The sequence below is a fragment of the Varroa destructor genome, unplaced genomic scaffold (genome assembly GCF_002443255.2).
Source record: "Varroa destructor unplaced genomic scaffold, Vdes_3.0 BEIS01000003.1, whole genome shotgun sequence".
Lineage (NCBI taxonomy): Eukaryota > Metazoa > Arthropoda > Arachnida > Mesostigmata > Varroidae > Varroa > Varroa destructor.
The window spans coordinates 48,749,966-48,765,957 of NW_019211456.1; the positions used below are offsets into that span (position 1 = coordinate 48,749,966).

A 15,992-nucleotide genomic window follows, 5' to 3' on the forward strand; every position below is an offset into this window, starting at 1 on the left:
TAGAATCACGCTTTACCCATTACGATCGGAATTATCGATGACAGGGCAGCTTAGAGACAAAGTACGAGAGCATTTTGTTCAGTAGAGTGATAGTAAACGTTTAGGTTTAGGCCTTTTTACTTTTCGGTTGACTACCACAAAGTGATCAACCAATCCAGACCGTCAGTACTCTATCTTAGCTATCCAGGACATATAACTCGACAGATGCCTGTTAGCTAAAACTAGCATATAGTATTATCACCTTAGCCTTCCTTTATTGAGAACCACATGTTTATTAATAGCACTGATTTTGCCCCTGACCAGACGTAGACAGGGCCGGAAGAACTATTTGCCGAAGCTTATACTTCTTCATGACTGGAAACGACGAATATCGAAGGGTTTCGTGATAATGATTGTTCAAAGCGTACCGGTCATCAATTCATTGAGCTGTAGTGATCAGATGTGATAGTGGCATGGCCTCATCGCACGATAAATGGGAATGTGTATACCTTCCAAATAAAATGATAAATAGAAAAGATCGTTCGGTAGACGGTGCACTCATCTTGTATACAATTACATATAAATTGGCGAGGCAGAGAAGCTGATTGATGGTACGTGACAATACTCACATGATCATAAATGGGACGAGGATCTAGCTTAAGGCTATGTGAGCTTCACTGCGTTTATTGATGTAACGATCCGCCTGAAATTACTCATAAACGCGGCAAGCATATATATAATGTGAAAGGTTTTTGAATTTTAAACTTTCTCTAGTTGCGTATTTGTCGGCTAGTTTCGGTCGTATGATAAACTTCATAGCCAAAGGGGGTTATTATGGAATTCTGCAATGGATTGGTGTGAATAATGTGCAGTCAGATTTTGTTTTGTTAGGACACGTCCCTGCTAACAATCTTCTTAGGCGAAGTCTGAAAAAAGTCACTTAAAATTGTACAAGAGCTGGCGTCAAACGAATGACATAGTGGGAGGATCTGTGTTTACTTATTCTGAGGTAAAATTTAAGCAACACTACCCTGACATTGTTTTCGTATTTACGTATTTTTGACATGAATACGACTGCTAAATTCCGACTGTTTTTAATAAAAAAAGAAAATTATTTACTAGGACCGTTTGCACTTTTTGAGGTGTACAGTGCACAATTATAGGGTCTCACGGTGAAATTACCGTGCGTTCGAAGCCAATCCATCTTATACAGTAGCTTTCGACAGAGACTTAGGCATCTAGATATGTGAAACAAGGTCGCATTGTTCTAAGGTTTGCGAACCTAACACACGTTTAGCATTTCATACACGGATGAGGCTAATCCACCGCATAGTCATAACGAAAGAGGCAAATATTAGGTCAGTTACTGAATTTTTTCGTTCTCATATACGACATGATTGACGATACACATTTCGGAAAGCCTTTTGTATGCTTGATTTACGCTGACACACATCATGCTTTATCTCTCTGTGTGTCTTGATGAACGGAAATGGCTAGGAATATAATCTACACCAGAATTCCACATTGGCTTAGCATTACTTTCGTTGTAGTTGCCGTTGTTTGACCTGAACACAGTAGAAGGGCACAAAACGCAGTTCGATACATCGCAATGGGACGATAACCCAGTCGACTGAAGTAGATGGGTCGTCAGCTAACAAGCCAAAAATGTAAACAATGACGTTAATTTTTTCTGCTGTTCTGACGGTGATTAATACTTCGAACATACATAACTACAAAACTGCCAATAACTTTTTGGCTGCCTATGTAGTGGCCAGGTATTAAGTGGAGTCTAAAAGAATTGATAGATAAAGATTGTGTTGAAATACGCTAGCTTGTGACGGGGTTGTGATTTGGGGACGAGCGAACATGTCCCTTTTTTCTTTGATGATTAACCGGATGGGATGTGATTTTACCAAACTAAAACGCTACGTTTTTTAATGTATTTGTATCTGCCGTAGTGACAGCGATCCTGAAAAGTGTGCAAGAGTCATAGCCGATTATCATCCATAAATGAATTCATCTCAGCGTTATTAGAGAGGTCTTTTTTATCAAGCAATGACATTTTCGTCTGCGTTTCCAGTGTAATCGGTGGACAGCATTGTTAGGTGATTCAATTGTGGACATTTTTGATCGTTTCAGGACATGGCGGAACTGTCGGATGGGTGTGGTCTTTCTTCGTTGCTTTCTTTTTACTGCCCGGATGCATTACCGTGGCAGGAGCTATGCCTAAACGATCCTATGAACCTGACCGATTCACTGTGCAATCTGCAGTTGGTGCAGGCGTTCTGCGAGCAGAACCTTCCTCACGATATTTGTTTTCTAACGCTTGAGGATCTATTGTTTATGCATGAGACGATTAGGCCAAATATGCTAGCGCTGGTAGCCGATCTCATGTATTTGTTCGAGATTCGACCGGCGAAGTGTGTCGTCAAGCCAGGTTGGGAACTGGAGGATGACAACGATCTGCCTCAGCCACAGGGTACTTAATACATACTTGCTTAACATATACCATATTTAATCAGTGACCTCTATGGTTCTGTACGGACGCGGATGAAGCGAGCCACAACTCGTTGCTATTCTATATATATATGTCTTTTATAGATATCTGCTACGAGAATAGCAATGCATGAATCACGCAAATACACTGGCCGATTCAAACCTATCTGTTACAGAGGAGGTCCAGTACAATTACACGCTACGGAAAGCACGCAAGCTCCAAAACTCGTGTTCGCATATCCCGGATCTGCTCCTACAGCCAGAGGGGATGCTGCAAAGGGACAAGAAAGGTCGACCCCAGAGGACATCTGGTAGCCAGGATAGCCACCGAGAAGCCCATTCTCATTCGAAGGATAGTAACAAAGATGAGAACACCAGTGACCCGGAAGAGCTTGAGCAGTTTTCGGGTTACTTTAATAAAATGAATATCTCGGCACCGAGCAGCACAACCGGTGCGGGAAATGGGGCCGTGCTCGAGAGGAACTCTCATTCGACCCATGCCAGTCCCGCTCATCGAAATAATAATAACAGGTTAGTAAAGGAACCGTAATGGCTTAGCCATGCGAAGCGAACTTGTTCAGTGAGCTCAACGGTATGATGATTCATGCACGTGGAATATTACTACAAAGTCGGCAGATTATTAGATCATGTACTTCAGAAAGTGTCCCTATAGAATAAATCTAGTTACTATAACATATACATTATCAGCAAAATGGACAGACTGTGTATCTAGTACACGTGTGTAAATGCCCGTTTTTTAGGCGAGGTAGTCCTGACAAGACGGGCCGAGAATCCTCTCAGGACGGTAACTCTACCCTAGAGAATTACTACACCCAGTTCAATTCGATTGAGGATCGCTCTCACGATGGTGGTAAGCTATGTTGCTAGTTTAGTTTTTAATTCAGTCATATTTCTTAAACGTACAAAGGTTACAAGAGGGAAATATAGATTAGCATTATGGTAAAGGAATGTTAGCCCGACCGTTCGACCGCTATCGAAATCGGCGTCCGTGATCATTTATTGCTAGACATAATTGCTGCGATCGAACGTTTACTATCTTTAATCCTATATGAATAGTTGATTAGTCTCAGTTGCTAAGCGAACGGATAGAGAGCCTTCTTCGGTCCACCATTCGTTTTCCGCCCTTGGAGGAAGGGCAGTTCAGGTTATGTATTTTGCTCGTTGTATGCTCGAACGGAACTGGGACTTATCAACGGTGTGATATGACGTCGCCTAGAGCTCCTAATGTGACTTCTAACAAAGAAAGACGAAAGTAACTGGTTTGTAAAGTGAACATACTTGAATTTTCTGCGCATCTTTTATAGTCATTTATACTACAATTTCGATGAAAGTGTGTAAGAGATATGTGTACAGACGTTTTTCGCTACATACCGTTGGTTAGCAGGATAACGGCCCTTTGCACTACCGCATTTTGTTTTATGTGTTTCATTGCTAAATACTTTCAGAAGGCGGTCAGCCTCTCCGAAGAGTTCCTTCGCAGTCGCACATCCAGAACTTTTCAGGGAGCCAGGCAGCACTTCAGATGATGGATCCCGATGCACCGGATCCCTTCGAAGGTAAATAGCAACTGACGTCTGGTTACACTGACGCGGCGCTAGAAGGACACATTCGTTTGCTGCTTACTACGACTGATTTTTTCCAGGTTCCATGTTCTAGGCAATTTGTTTCATAGCCCATTTACGGGGAACGTAAGCAATTACTATCAGGTAATTGATTCAGTTAGCAGTCTAATAATATATTGTCTGTAGTACCAGCTCGGCGTTGGCAAATCAGAAAAGTGGCAATTTTTTCACCCAGAGGTCGACGAAAATGACGCCAAGGACGCATTAGTCGCGCTTTATTAAGTATAGTATTCACAGAAAGGTTTTCACAAAATCGGATACTTAGCGTTCAATACTGCAAAATTAGAACCCATTTGCCGTACTTGCTTCTCAGCCGTGTTTTTGTTTTCTGTACTCTGCAGGTGCACGGGACAACAAGCAGACGAGCTTTGCGCAGCTTTCTTCTCAGGATTGCTCCTCTCAAGTGAATTTTACATACAAGGCGGAACGGCGATCCAAGAAACCGACCACGACCTGGATGCAGCAAACGCCTACGGGCGATGAAGGAGGTGATGTTGAGGAAATGTTTGCCGTTCGGTGAGTTCCTGCTTTGACCTTGCATCGAAAATAACTTAGAACAAAAAATAAGTCATTAAATTATTAGTAAAGTAGAACTATTTAAAGTGCCTTGATTTCTAACGTAGGTAAGGTATCCAGCGAAGCGCGTACGCTTATAGAACAGCGGAACAGCTAATAGAACATCTATGTTGTAAAGTGGAGCTATAGTGATACAACAATTTTATTGAAGGTAAAGATTTGGCTGTTCAGTATATGTTATTACTAGCCTGTAAGTAATTATTGGAGTTAATTATTTGATCGTGTGTCGGTCTCCAAGCAGGCAACAGATGGATGAAAGACGTCAGCGAATCGAGCAGGAACGGCGAGCAGCTCAGGAGGCAGCGAAAAAGGAACGCACCCAGGCAAACAAACAGGTCTTCCAACAGGTTGTAGGTGGAGGCACCAGGGTGTCTCAAGGTGTGTCCAATGGCAACAGTTCGGGACCGATAAGTGTTGGTCGCGGCGATGACATCCCGGGGGGTGTAGGAGGAGGCGGGACAAGTACCTCTGAGGAATCGGACAGAAGAAGTCCCACACCCCCACCAAACGATCAACAGAAACGACGGCGAAACAGCGCTGAAAGGGTGGCCAAACAGGAGCAGGTAAAAAAGAAGCAATAAGTTTAGTGTCGATTTCGAATTTAAATAAGTTTAACGATGTATTATAAAATTATCTTTATATCTTTTATTTGCGTCTCTATTAATTCCCAAAATAGATAATATATGCCGAAAGTATTCAAGAGTGCCCTGCCTGTAGTTTTGAACATAGGAACAGATGGCAAGATGACCCTTTGATAGCGACAGTAAAAGCCTATATTTTGAATGCATTGTTTACGAAGATATGTCATCTCCTCTCTACTTTGAAGAACAAGGCTATACCAATGCTTTTCTCTTTGGCTATTGTGGGATTCGATTATTAAGATTAGTGCGCTAAACGATGGCTATTATATATTGCTGGACACTGGACAGGTGCTGAACTCATTGATTCACTCGCGGTCGGCTTCGCATGTAAACCACCTCAGTGGCACTGGTCAGCCGACAACATTCTACCTGCATGACGCAGGTTCCCCCATTCATGGATACCCCAGCGCTGTAATGCGCAGGCAATGGGGGCCTCCAGCCGGTGAGACTTAGTTTTCTTTCTTAAAAAAATCGCTTTAAATAAGACACCTTATGATTATGTATGTGTCTATGGGCATCTACGCAGTCCTTTATTTAGACTATGAAGACAAAAACAAGCACGATAGGTAAACTATAAAACTGTTTATCTGCTGCCGAGTATACGAGTTATGTTTCTTGGTACCATCTCCGATAAACAAATGCATGGAATCTAGGAATCGCTTTTTTAGTATCAAGGTGGCGAAGGTTCGCCCTGCACGCACATCATAGTAATTTATACTTCACTTTCACTGGCCTTCATCAATTTTGTGAAATCTATATGCGTAAGAGGTGCGACCTCTTTCCTAGACCTCTGATTCGTCTTAGGTTATGATAAGGTACGAACAAAAACAGGAACGCAGGTACAAATAGACATAATAGTAATGTCAGGCCAGCTTTCTATGAACCTGAACTATGAACGTCTTATTGTGTATGTCCCTTGTTGCTCGTTCAATAGTGATACCTGGCGATACTTCGTACCACTATTTGTACTAACATTTTGGTCCAAATAGTATATGTTATAGTGGTTACAGATACATCCCTTTAGCCTAAGGTAAAGGTGAGCTGAACTTGCCTGATTTGACGTTTAAGACATGGATACCTCAACAATTTGAAACACAATCTGAGGCCTCATTAAAACAGACAAATAGAAATAAATAAAATACGGATGATCAGCATGTTCGCTAGACTGTAGAGCTCGAATAGAATAATGAACCGGTCTATGGCGTGATGACTCTCGTAGTAAATAAATTTTGTAAGTCATTGCGGATTCCATTCTCTACATGTAAATGTCATTATCTTCTGAGTTTTGCGTACATTCGAGCAATAACGAGCCTGCTTTAGATACTAGTGCCACTGTAATTAGATGGCTAGTAACTCCGCAACGCTCTAACCATGCTTGGGCCTGCTTGCAGCACCCCCTGCGGCAATGTTTGGTGGATTCGGTCCAATGGGCGGAATGCCGGGTACCTATCCAGGTGAGATAATGCCCCCATACTGGGCATCTCCTCAGCCTTCGTGGGGCGCTTCCCAGCCGCCACAATCCCTCAACCATACCATGCTCCAGCAGCAGCAACAGCAAGCACATCCTTTCGTTCAACAGCCTTATAACTTGCATGAGCCCTCAGTACAACAGCAACAGCACCAACAACAGATGCACTTGCAAATTCAACATGAACAACATCGAATCGATCAGGTGCAGATCGTACAACAGCAGCAGCATCTGCAGCAAGCTCAGCCTCAGCAGCAGCAGCAGCAGCAGATTAAAGGTAGGGCGAAAGCAAAATAGGGGAAACGATGTAGGACAGATACGGTTGTACCGTACGTATTCGCAACAAAATTTCGCTTGGCCTTACCCCTCCGCAACTTTGTGTATTGCATTTATTGGACACTGCACGAGATCGTACTTTTGTCGCAAGATCCACAAATACGTCCAGGGTCCGAAACTATCCTTTTGGCGCATGAGGGAAATTGTTAAACATCACATTTTCATTCCAGATCTCGTCACTATTTGACTGTATAACGAACCTGAACAACAGTTCATTAATAAGCTCGCTTACTTTTACAGATGTAGGCTATCAAGAGCGTACAAAAACACCATCGCCGCCTCCACCAGCTCGGCCAGAGCGAAAAAAGCGGGATACCGGAACTTCGGCCAGTGGACGGATATCTGAGGAGCGGGTTGATCAACAGGAGAATACGCCACCTACAACCGAACGAACTCAGGAACGAGAACGAGACGGTGGATCGTTCTTTATTTCATTCGGCGATGACAATGGGGGTGACACAAAAGGAACCGTCATCAAGCCAAAGCCTAAACTACGACCACGCATCCAGCCCGGCCGAGATGAGGTCAGCGTTTTGCCGATTTAACACGTGCACGCGTGAATGTTTTTATTTGACTAAATTGAATTGAGAGCTAAACAATTTCAGTATTCAATCAATTCGCTAAACTATACGAAGTGTGTATCGCTTCAGGCTCTACATAAAAAAGATGTCGCGATTCACATACGACGATGGGACGAAATACGTTGAATTTTATACAGTCGGTGAATATGGATCGACTGTCAGGCCTTTCTTCCTAAACTGAAATATATTAGTCTCCGTTTCCTTCTCACTTTCGTTTGTTTAGAAAATCATGTTTATAGTACCAACGAGCTCGTGGATGCCTTGTATTCATTCAACAGAGATGAAATAATCGGTTATTTTTATAATAAAAAGAACCGGTTTCTTTTAGGTGAATCGAGCAACGATTGACAGACAGGCTACTTTCTGTCGGCACGCCGATGTTAAGTAATCGATCTATTTTATTAGCCAGCGAGCAGCGTTGGAGCCATTAAATTAAAAACACGAAACATATAATAAACTATCGATACGACAACACAAATTTCGCTCCACAGTCGAATACAGTAACGAAAGGCTTCATTGATTTACGTACTGATCCTCTTTGCCAGTGTCGCAGATTCGTGCACGCCTGAATTCATCTGCGCTTCATTCTGTAATTGCCTATTCCTCCCTTTACCTCATAGAAAACACACATGTTACTTACATTTCGTAACGTTAGCGTCATTTTTAGATGCCATCAATTGTTCTTTATTGTGATACTAACCGCGCTCTGCCAACTGAAGTGGACAAAGTAAACATTCGACTAAGTTAGAAATGTTTCTTTGCGTTACCTTCTCCCCGCCGCCACCGATGTTATTGGCGTTATTGTTAGTATAGGCCAAATGACATATGTTTATTACGTCGTCATTGTTATATTAAGCTGTTGTTGGATTTCAGTTGGTCGACAACGACGCTCTCGTACGTAGTTCTTCAGTAGTCCTATATTCATAGTGCGGCATGGGGTTCGGTCAAAGTTTATGGGGCTAAAGCAGAACGTTGTTTCTAGCGGCACTGACATTATTGCTGCTACGGCTGTTGTTAATTTTTGTAATGATTATCTTTGATTCTGCAGTTTATATCTGCTTTTCCTGAGACTACTGCTTGGTGAGCGTATATATGTACGGCTTTTTATTCTGCTTGAAGAACCGTTGTATATCAACCGCTTTCTCAGCATGTTAACAGATAAAAGGACGACTGTCGTCATTGATTGTTTTGTTGACGGTTGTAGTTATGAGAGGACTGCACCTAGCAGGATTAAAGTGGGCGTATAGATAAACTTCTGCGGCTTGACTCTTGGCGTTAGCAACGCTTTACATATATGAGTGAAAAAAACTAGATTATTAAATAAAACAGTTCGTTTCTGCTCGTATTTTAGCTGGGCCGGACCCAATCTTCTGGTTCGGCGCTAAAGTAGAGTAGGAGTACAGGATTTATGGGCCAGCGTATACTTCCCGCGAACGTGCTTAGTTACAAACTTGAGTACATGTGAGATCAAGCATAGAAAGTCAATAATTCGAATTATTGGAAAAATTATTGGTCCTTCAGTGCTATGGACATGGCGGTTTTTCGAATTTCGTTTCTAGCAACTGCTCCTCTTGACAGGCCCTTGACACAATGCGGTACAGCTATACATCAGGTCTGCCATTGCAGGAAGATTTGTTTAGAATTACTTATGAAAACACATTGTTATTTCTATTGATAGAATATTGGGAACGACAGATAATTCAAACTAGATCATCTAACGGCATATTTCCTCTCGTACCTATAAACGATTTACCAAATATTTAGTTGACGTATTTACAAAACATTCGCTACTATACGTTATAAGCAAAAATTTGGTAGCCTACCTGAAGTAACTAGTCGACGATTTTAAAAATGTTTCTTTACATTAGATCATAATTCGGCGGCAAAAGCTCGACATTACACCGTCTGCTAATACCCATGGTTTGGCGGCGTTTGGTGTCGTTAGTTGCTGTTAAATGGTATATGATGTTGCCGGTAACCGGCGCTTGGTCTATCACCAAGTGTTACTCGCTAAGTTTGTTATGGCCCAGTCGAATATAAGTAATAATGCGGCTATGCAACTGCTTCGGATAAGCTGAAGTTTTAAATTACGATAGTCATTACTGTAAAGAAGAAAGAACGCTTTACGTTCTAGTAAAATCGTTATATATATATATATATATACACAGAATAACATATAGGTTTTCGGTGAATCTGTTTCGAGAAAGGTGTGGTCGGACACGATAACGACATACCTTCTTCTCGTTGTTCGTCGTTGAAACTGCAATATCTTTGACGACGTCAAAACGTTTCCGGGTGTGGCAAGCACTGGCTGTTGCTCATTGGCATCGAATCGTTGTGCTTGGTGCTCTTGATCTCTATTGTTTTTTTTTCCCGTTCTATAAGTCAATCGTATTGTCCATTGGTAAATTCAGCATTTATCTTTATTTGGCTGGACTTGTCCGCTAGCTGGCGCTACATGTCTAGGAGAGAAATAGAGGCCGAGTGTTTTCTGTTGGTTCTTCCATTCGTATGATCTAAATATATTGCTTATTTAGCCGTTCACGATACAGAGCTCGTTAATTACAAATGTTATTGTTGTTGACTTTTGCTAAATATTTTCGATACGTTGCCGTCTGTGTGCGTGAGCGAGGGTCACCGCCGAACTGGATCGAGTAATGTATTACTAATGGTCGATTGAGCAGGTGCTGCTGTTCGCTCTGCCGATTTGAAGGTCTCGCGTTTCGTTCCGATTCTTCGTACTTCGTCCATGCAAAAATAGTGTCACCTTATAACGCGGTTGTGAAGTAGCGGATGCTACACTTGAGTTCCATTGGAGTGAACTGCTTCTTTCGAGCAAATCGTTGGAAGCTGTTCGTGGGAAGGGCATCTTCGATTTTTACTGTTACGTTAAACTTCAGCGCAGAAGCAATAAATTTTTGTTCACTTAATTATATATCAGACGGAGAGACGCATTCGGCAGAACGTGTTACTGTCAAAACAAGAGGCTCTATCTGGCTGGGGCAGGATTTTGATTCCTCTTCGAGCACTCGAAATATCGTCTTTCGTAAATTGCCAAAATGAGCACTACTCAAATGGTGATGCAACTTGGTTCTAATAATTGAACGCGACCGAAGCCCATCCCCCTGGTCAACAAATCAAATATTACAGCAGAGCATGCTCAGTGTTAAACATCCATGAGAATTGACGATGTCAGAAAACAAAAATATCTACATGTAAATATCAGTGAGTAAAGGCATCATCTCGCCATTAAGTACCCCATTCTTATTTGCTATAATCACGATGCAAAATTATAAATTAATAAAATTGCATAAAGGCGCCGCTGCTAATGTTTAGCACTGAACACGAATTCAGCAAAAATCACAATGCACTATGCATAAATCATGAATAATGAGTAATGTAACGGCGGGTGGAGAGGAGGCAAACAGCTAAATCAAAGCCGTTGCATATGTAGATTGAATACTAGATGTCTGATTGGACTGGATTCGGTATCACTTAAAGCGACCATTTTTGTTTCTACGTATGTAACATCATGTAATTTCAGTAATTATGTCTACAGGATAGTGAGCCTAAATTGTACTTCCTTTTTAGTTTTTATTTCTATGACTCCATGTAAACGTAAAATGATATTTCAACGTAATTTTTTCCATGTGTGCATTTTTGACATTCAGTACACTTAATAAAAGCATCGTCCACCGGAGTTACGGCTTCATTTCGGAACCTAAATCACTAACTGCCCATTTTCAATATATTCTTTCTTTAATCCGCAGATAACTTTCTGCGTACAGTCGTGCATCAAGCGATATTGACTGCCGTAAACTCGTTAAATGGATGCTCGAACATGCTACATGTAAAAAATTTAAAATTTAAAAAATGTAAAAAAAAAACTCCCAAAGAAGCAACGCTTTTAAAACGATTAAAGTTCCAAGACGTTTGACCACTGCAGGGATAGCCCAACCGGCTATCGATATCCTTCTGTGAATCGGCTATTCATTTCTATAGTCTGGTTCTTGATGGACGTTTGCCCAGCGCGGAACAATTCGATAATGACTGATCTTTGCAAACAGTTCCCAATGTTGAACGGTCTGCCGTCTATCCATTGCACATGTGAGGAAGTTTACAAAATGTGATACAAGATGCCTCCGTGCCGTTTCGGGTAACTAGCTAAAAATATCGTTAGGACAGACATGGTACCGTAATATGCCCTTTGTGGGGTTTGCTTACACCCCGGCTGTTGTAGTCCATTTAGGTTGTGTTCTCCACCAAATGTCACGTTGATGAAACGCTATTGAATACGTATCTGACCGGGCTGAACTTTTTTTTGCTTAATACCTTTTACTCCTACCTTATTTCTGTTCCAATAAAGTTGCTCCATTCTGTGGCCGCATCGAATCACCGAGAAGCAATACCGTGATACGGCAACAAACAGAACTAACAATTATGCTAGAGGAAGCATACGAATATTAGAAATACAGATGACCACCGGACAGATTGGTACACCATTCCATATGACCTACCACTACCATGTGTAGAAAATGTAGGAGGGAACAGCGCAGAAAGTAGCGAATCCTGCAATACCGTTAGTTGTATCATTGTAGGAATAATTCCTAATACTTGGATATGTTATCGATTCTTGGATATGTTATCGGCTTCCACTTTATCTGGGACGTTTTACTACTTATCTGATGAAAATACTGCTATTGAAACTAAAATATTTTCGTAATTGTGATGGCGACGATGAACGCGCGCGACATTTCCACATAAGATTTACCGGGGCTGTGGTTTCTAGACAATTCGGTTTTTATAAGTACTGCTTCAGCCTAGTCTTGTGGCTACGCGACGGTTCGCGTCACAGATTGATAGGTTAGGCGGGGTCTTGGTGGGTCCATTAGTTGCGTTAAATCGCACAACAGATAACCTAAAACGAGTTGTTCTAAGAAGTGTATTGTAGAGGATCTACGAAGATGACGAGAATGGAGTAAGTTTGATGACCACATCTAGTAGTAGTTCTCTATTGGAATAATGCAAAATCCATTGATGCATGTCCCCGCTTGGAGTCAATGACTAATTTTGGTCCTTATTGTACGATATACGACAATTTCATACCGCATTGATAATATCATCTCGTTAATGATAATGCTGCGGACGAATCAAGAAGAACACGTCTGATGATAATTTCACGAAGGCAGAGGTGAAGAGTGCACGTCGCCCTTATAGGATCTAAGTCTAATATCATAGAACAATGCGAGTTGAAGCGAAAAGACTGACGAAGCTCTCATAGGCATGAATAATTCGCCAGTAAATAAACCAAGTTGATTCCATAAAGAATTGAAAACATTGCTAAAAGACTAAAGGTGCAATTATAGCAAGGGATAAGGTGAGTCTCGATTGTTTCATTGTACGTTTCAGGCCGATACGACAGTCACGTCACTATGTGGGGGCACTCGACCTGTGTCAATGCCCACGGTCTCTACGACAACGATTAACTCAATGACGATCACCAAGTCCGAGGGCAGGCGATTATCGACACGTCTCGACTCGTCGATTCGAAGCGGCTCAGGAGTAGAAACGGCTGATAATGCCTCAGCGCCCGTCACGAAAACCCAACCCTCGGCCGACGGTTTCGTCATCGGTAAGAAAAGCGAGTTTTTCTTATTTTTTATGTTGCTTTCCGTGAAGCTTTTTTTTCCGTCAACGCTAGCTAATGCATAAATTATAATATTCAATACAATTTTTTCCGATACTACAATGTATGACACAATATAGAAGCGAACGTTGATGATAACCAACCAGCAAACTCGTTGATCGTTCGCCTATACGACGTGAAAAAGGTTAGCTGGAAAAAAAACTGTAAGCAACGATAAAACGCGAACACGAATCGCCAATGATTATTTCTGTTTATTTGTACATTCGACATTGCAAAATAAGAGGTCACGTCAAAAAGATGGCCGGATACTCCGGAGGGTTACAATAAGAATGTCGATCACGTACGAAGGACAAAGATGAATGCTTCCGTAATGATGACAGTTATTATAGTTTATTGTGTGATGATCATAAGGCCACAATACATACACGAACTGATTCGTTTATGTTTGTATATTAATAACCACTGAATGGGTACGGTTCCATCTAGCTACTACAAACGGAAGCGTACCCAACCTTGTAGCAAAATGAGGGCTCCGAAGTTTTGCCTTCATCTTGTTTTACCTTAATCGGCGTCGGCCTTAATAGTTCTTCAATACAAATAAACAGTATCAAGATTTTAGTGTTAAAAAAAAGAATCAGAATGCACGTGGATGACAACTGTGTCTTCCAGTGTTGTATATAAGTCCAGCCTTGCGTAGAGTTTGAAGAGATCTTTTGAAAATGTCCCGTAGCTAATTTGTAATAAATCGGTCCTGGATAAATTTAGTGCAAGAGAGAACAAAATATTAAGGACAGCTATATTCAGTATTGTACCAGTTTTTGAGAATGGCTTTGATTGAGCTGTGATTGGCTGGTAGTGTCGCTGTTTTTCCCTGTCATCGCCTTGGGCCTTGTAAATTTACTCGTTGTTTTCGGTGACGCAGCCTGACGTCACCGTATCTCTATGTATTTCCGCTGAAACAGACGATGAGTCAGATTGCCGGAGTTGTAATCGTATCTTTTTAATAATGGCAGCTGACGCAGTTTAAGTGCGAGGCTGGAGTCTTGCTTGGAGTCACGGAAGTTCAGCAGCTCGCCACTTCGCTTATCTGTGATAATTAATCGATAATTTGCTAATAGAACATGAAAAACGCTACGTCCTTTACCCTAAGTTGAGGCATGTACGTTTAATAGTACAGTTTCTCTTCCAGTCGTAATTTTATTCGATCATAAAATAAGTTGAGACGATTTTTTTATGAGCTTGCGGATGCTGTCTACAGGCATTGCATCTATCCGCTTGGTTTGCTGTGGACATCATTACTCATGCCGATTTGATCTACGGAATAATTTATGATCACATTCATTTACGGAATTCAATTTTATGAGCTGTTAATGTTTACAGCCCTATCAAAGATCATCATCATTGATTATCGCCATAGACAGAGCGTCAGTGTACACCGTATAGGAGGAGTTCGTATTATTCAGTCCAAACACTTACTGACCCTTACTGTGACTGTATTTCGAAATTTGGCAGTTACTGGTTCTCGTCAGAACTAAAAGATTGTTGATAAGAGAAGTATGTAAGAGAATACACTTTATATTGTAAGGTCTGAAACCTTTCAAAGCATATACGGGCTGTATTCAGAACAGGAACCAGTTTTGGAAGTGCAATGATATTCAGGCTAATGATTCAACGTAATTGTGGGGCGAACGAAAATAATTTCGAAAAAAAGCGCACTTTACGATGTGAGGCCTTTGAGACACACTTTGAACCGTCTTGCTTGTTTGACGCCATGAAACTGCGTTTGCTACCGCAGCAATGTTTTTGCGCGTATATTTGAATATCTCCCTAATACATTACCTGAAAAGATGTCCAACGAAGTATATAAGGTACAATGAGGGGTGAGACAAAATGGGTCTCGGAAACTACCATAAAGAACAACGTTAATGCGTAAATCTGTTAAAGAACACCCGTGTACGCACGTACTAGACAATTAAAAAGCACAGTATCGTTTTGCGGTTCGTACAACATTGTTATTTAATCACCACTTACTAATTGTTGTATCGATGCAACTCAATAACCAATAATGATAATCAAATACGCGCGTATGTATATTTGCGGCCCAATGTTATTCTAAATGTTGTCAGCCATCGAAGCCAGCCGAAACCGGTAATAACAATAAAATACATAATCAAACCACTCGCGCCAAGCTGCCATCCAGCCATCGAGCTTCTCGTATCCCTGCCTGTGTCTTACTTTTGCGCGCACGTCCCTCATGCCTATCGATGTCTGCATTCGTGCGTACAGTAGACCTTCGTAGGCGCACAGCATAAGCTCAGTTGGGACGATCTGTTGCTATTGATGACCAATGAAGTTATTCTGTAAAAGTATTATATTTGATCCCTACTGGTAGCGTTCGCTGCTAATTAGTGCAATTAGCAGCAATGGGGCAGAAAGAAGAAACTATAGACAGCGAGAAGTCAATGAGCTCTGTCGTCTCTTGATTGTGACATACATACAGACATACATAAAAAAAACTTTTTTTGTGTTGTTCGCGATGCCCTCGCCGGTCCTCCTGTAATATGCAGTCGTTATCCTTCAAGCATATAGCTCTGCTTTATACTGTACCCAATGACCAATATAAAT

At 41.5% G+C, this 15,992-nt stretch overlaps 1 protein-coding gene and 1 long non-coding RNA gene across 9 annotated transcripts in view; one reads left to right on the forward strand and one right to left on the reverse strand.

Moving 5' to 3' along the window:
• The window catches only part of LOC111246341 (patronin-like), a 100,704-nt gene that overhangs the window by 34,057 nt on the left and 50,655 nt on the right, over nucleotides 1–15,992 (forward strand). For 5 of the 8 annotated variants that reach the window (XM_086984926.1, XM_086984928.1, XM_086984924.1 and 2 more), the window contains 10 exons: nucleotides 2,119–2,458; nucleotides 2,652–3,006; nucleotides 3,237–3,346; nucleotides 3,942–4,052; nucleotides 4,460–4,634; nucleotides 4,933–5,257; nucleotides 5,624–5,777; nucleotides 6,727–7,080; nucleotides 7,380–7,663; nucleotides 13,130–13,352. In XM_086984926.1, coding sequence (XP_086841052.1) covers nucleotides 2,119–2,458; nucleotides 2,652–3,006; nucleotides 3,237–3,346; nucleotides 3,942–4,052; nucleotides 4,460–4,634; nucleotides 4,933–5,257; nucleotides 5,624–5,777; nucleotides 6,727–7,080; nucleotides 7,380–7,663; nucleotides 13,130–13,352 — 2,431 coding nt within the window. The remainder of the gene's footprint in view (nucleotides 1–2,118; nucleotides 2,459–2,651; nucleotides 3,007–3,236; nucleotides 3,347–3,941; nucleotides 4,053–4,459; nucleotides 4,635–4,932; nucleotides 5,258–5,623; nucleotides 5,778–6,726; nucleotides 7,081–7,379; nucleotides 7,664–13,129; nucleotides 13,353–15,992) is intronic. The other 3 variants (XM_086984925.1, XM_022795801.2, XM_086984930.1) reach the window with 3 other exon arrangements.
• LOC147757075 (uncharacterized) lies at nucleotides 3,754–4,549 on the reverse strand. The gene is made up of 2 exons (XR_015324723.1): nucleotides 4,421–4,549; nucleotides 3,754–4,090 (listed from the first exon to the last, which is right to left on the reverse strand). It is a non-coding gene; the product is annotated as an uncharacterized LOC147757075 (long non-coding RNA).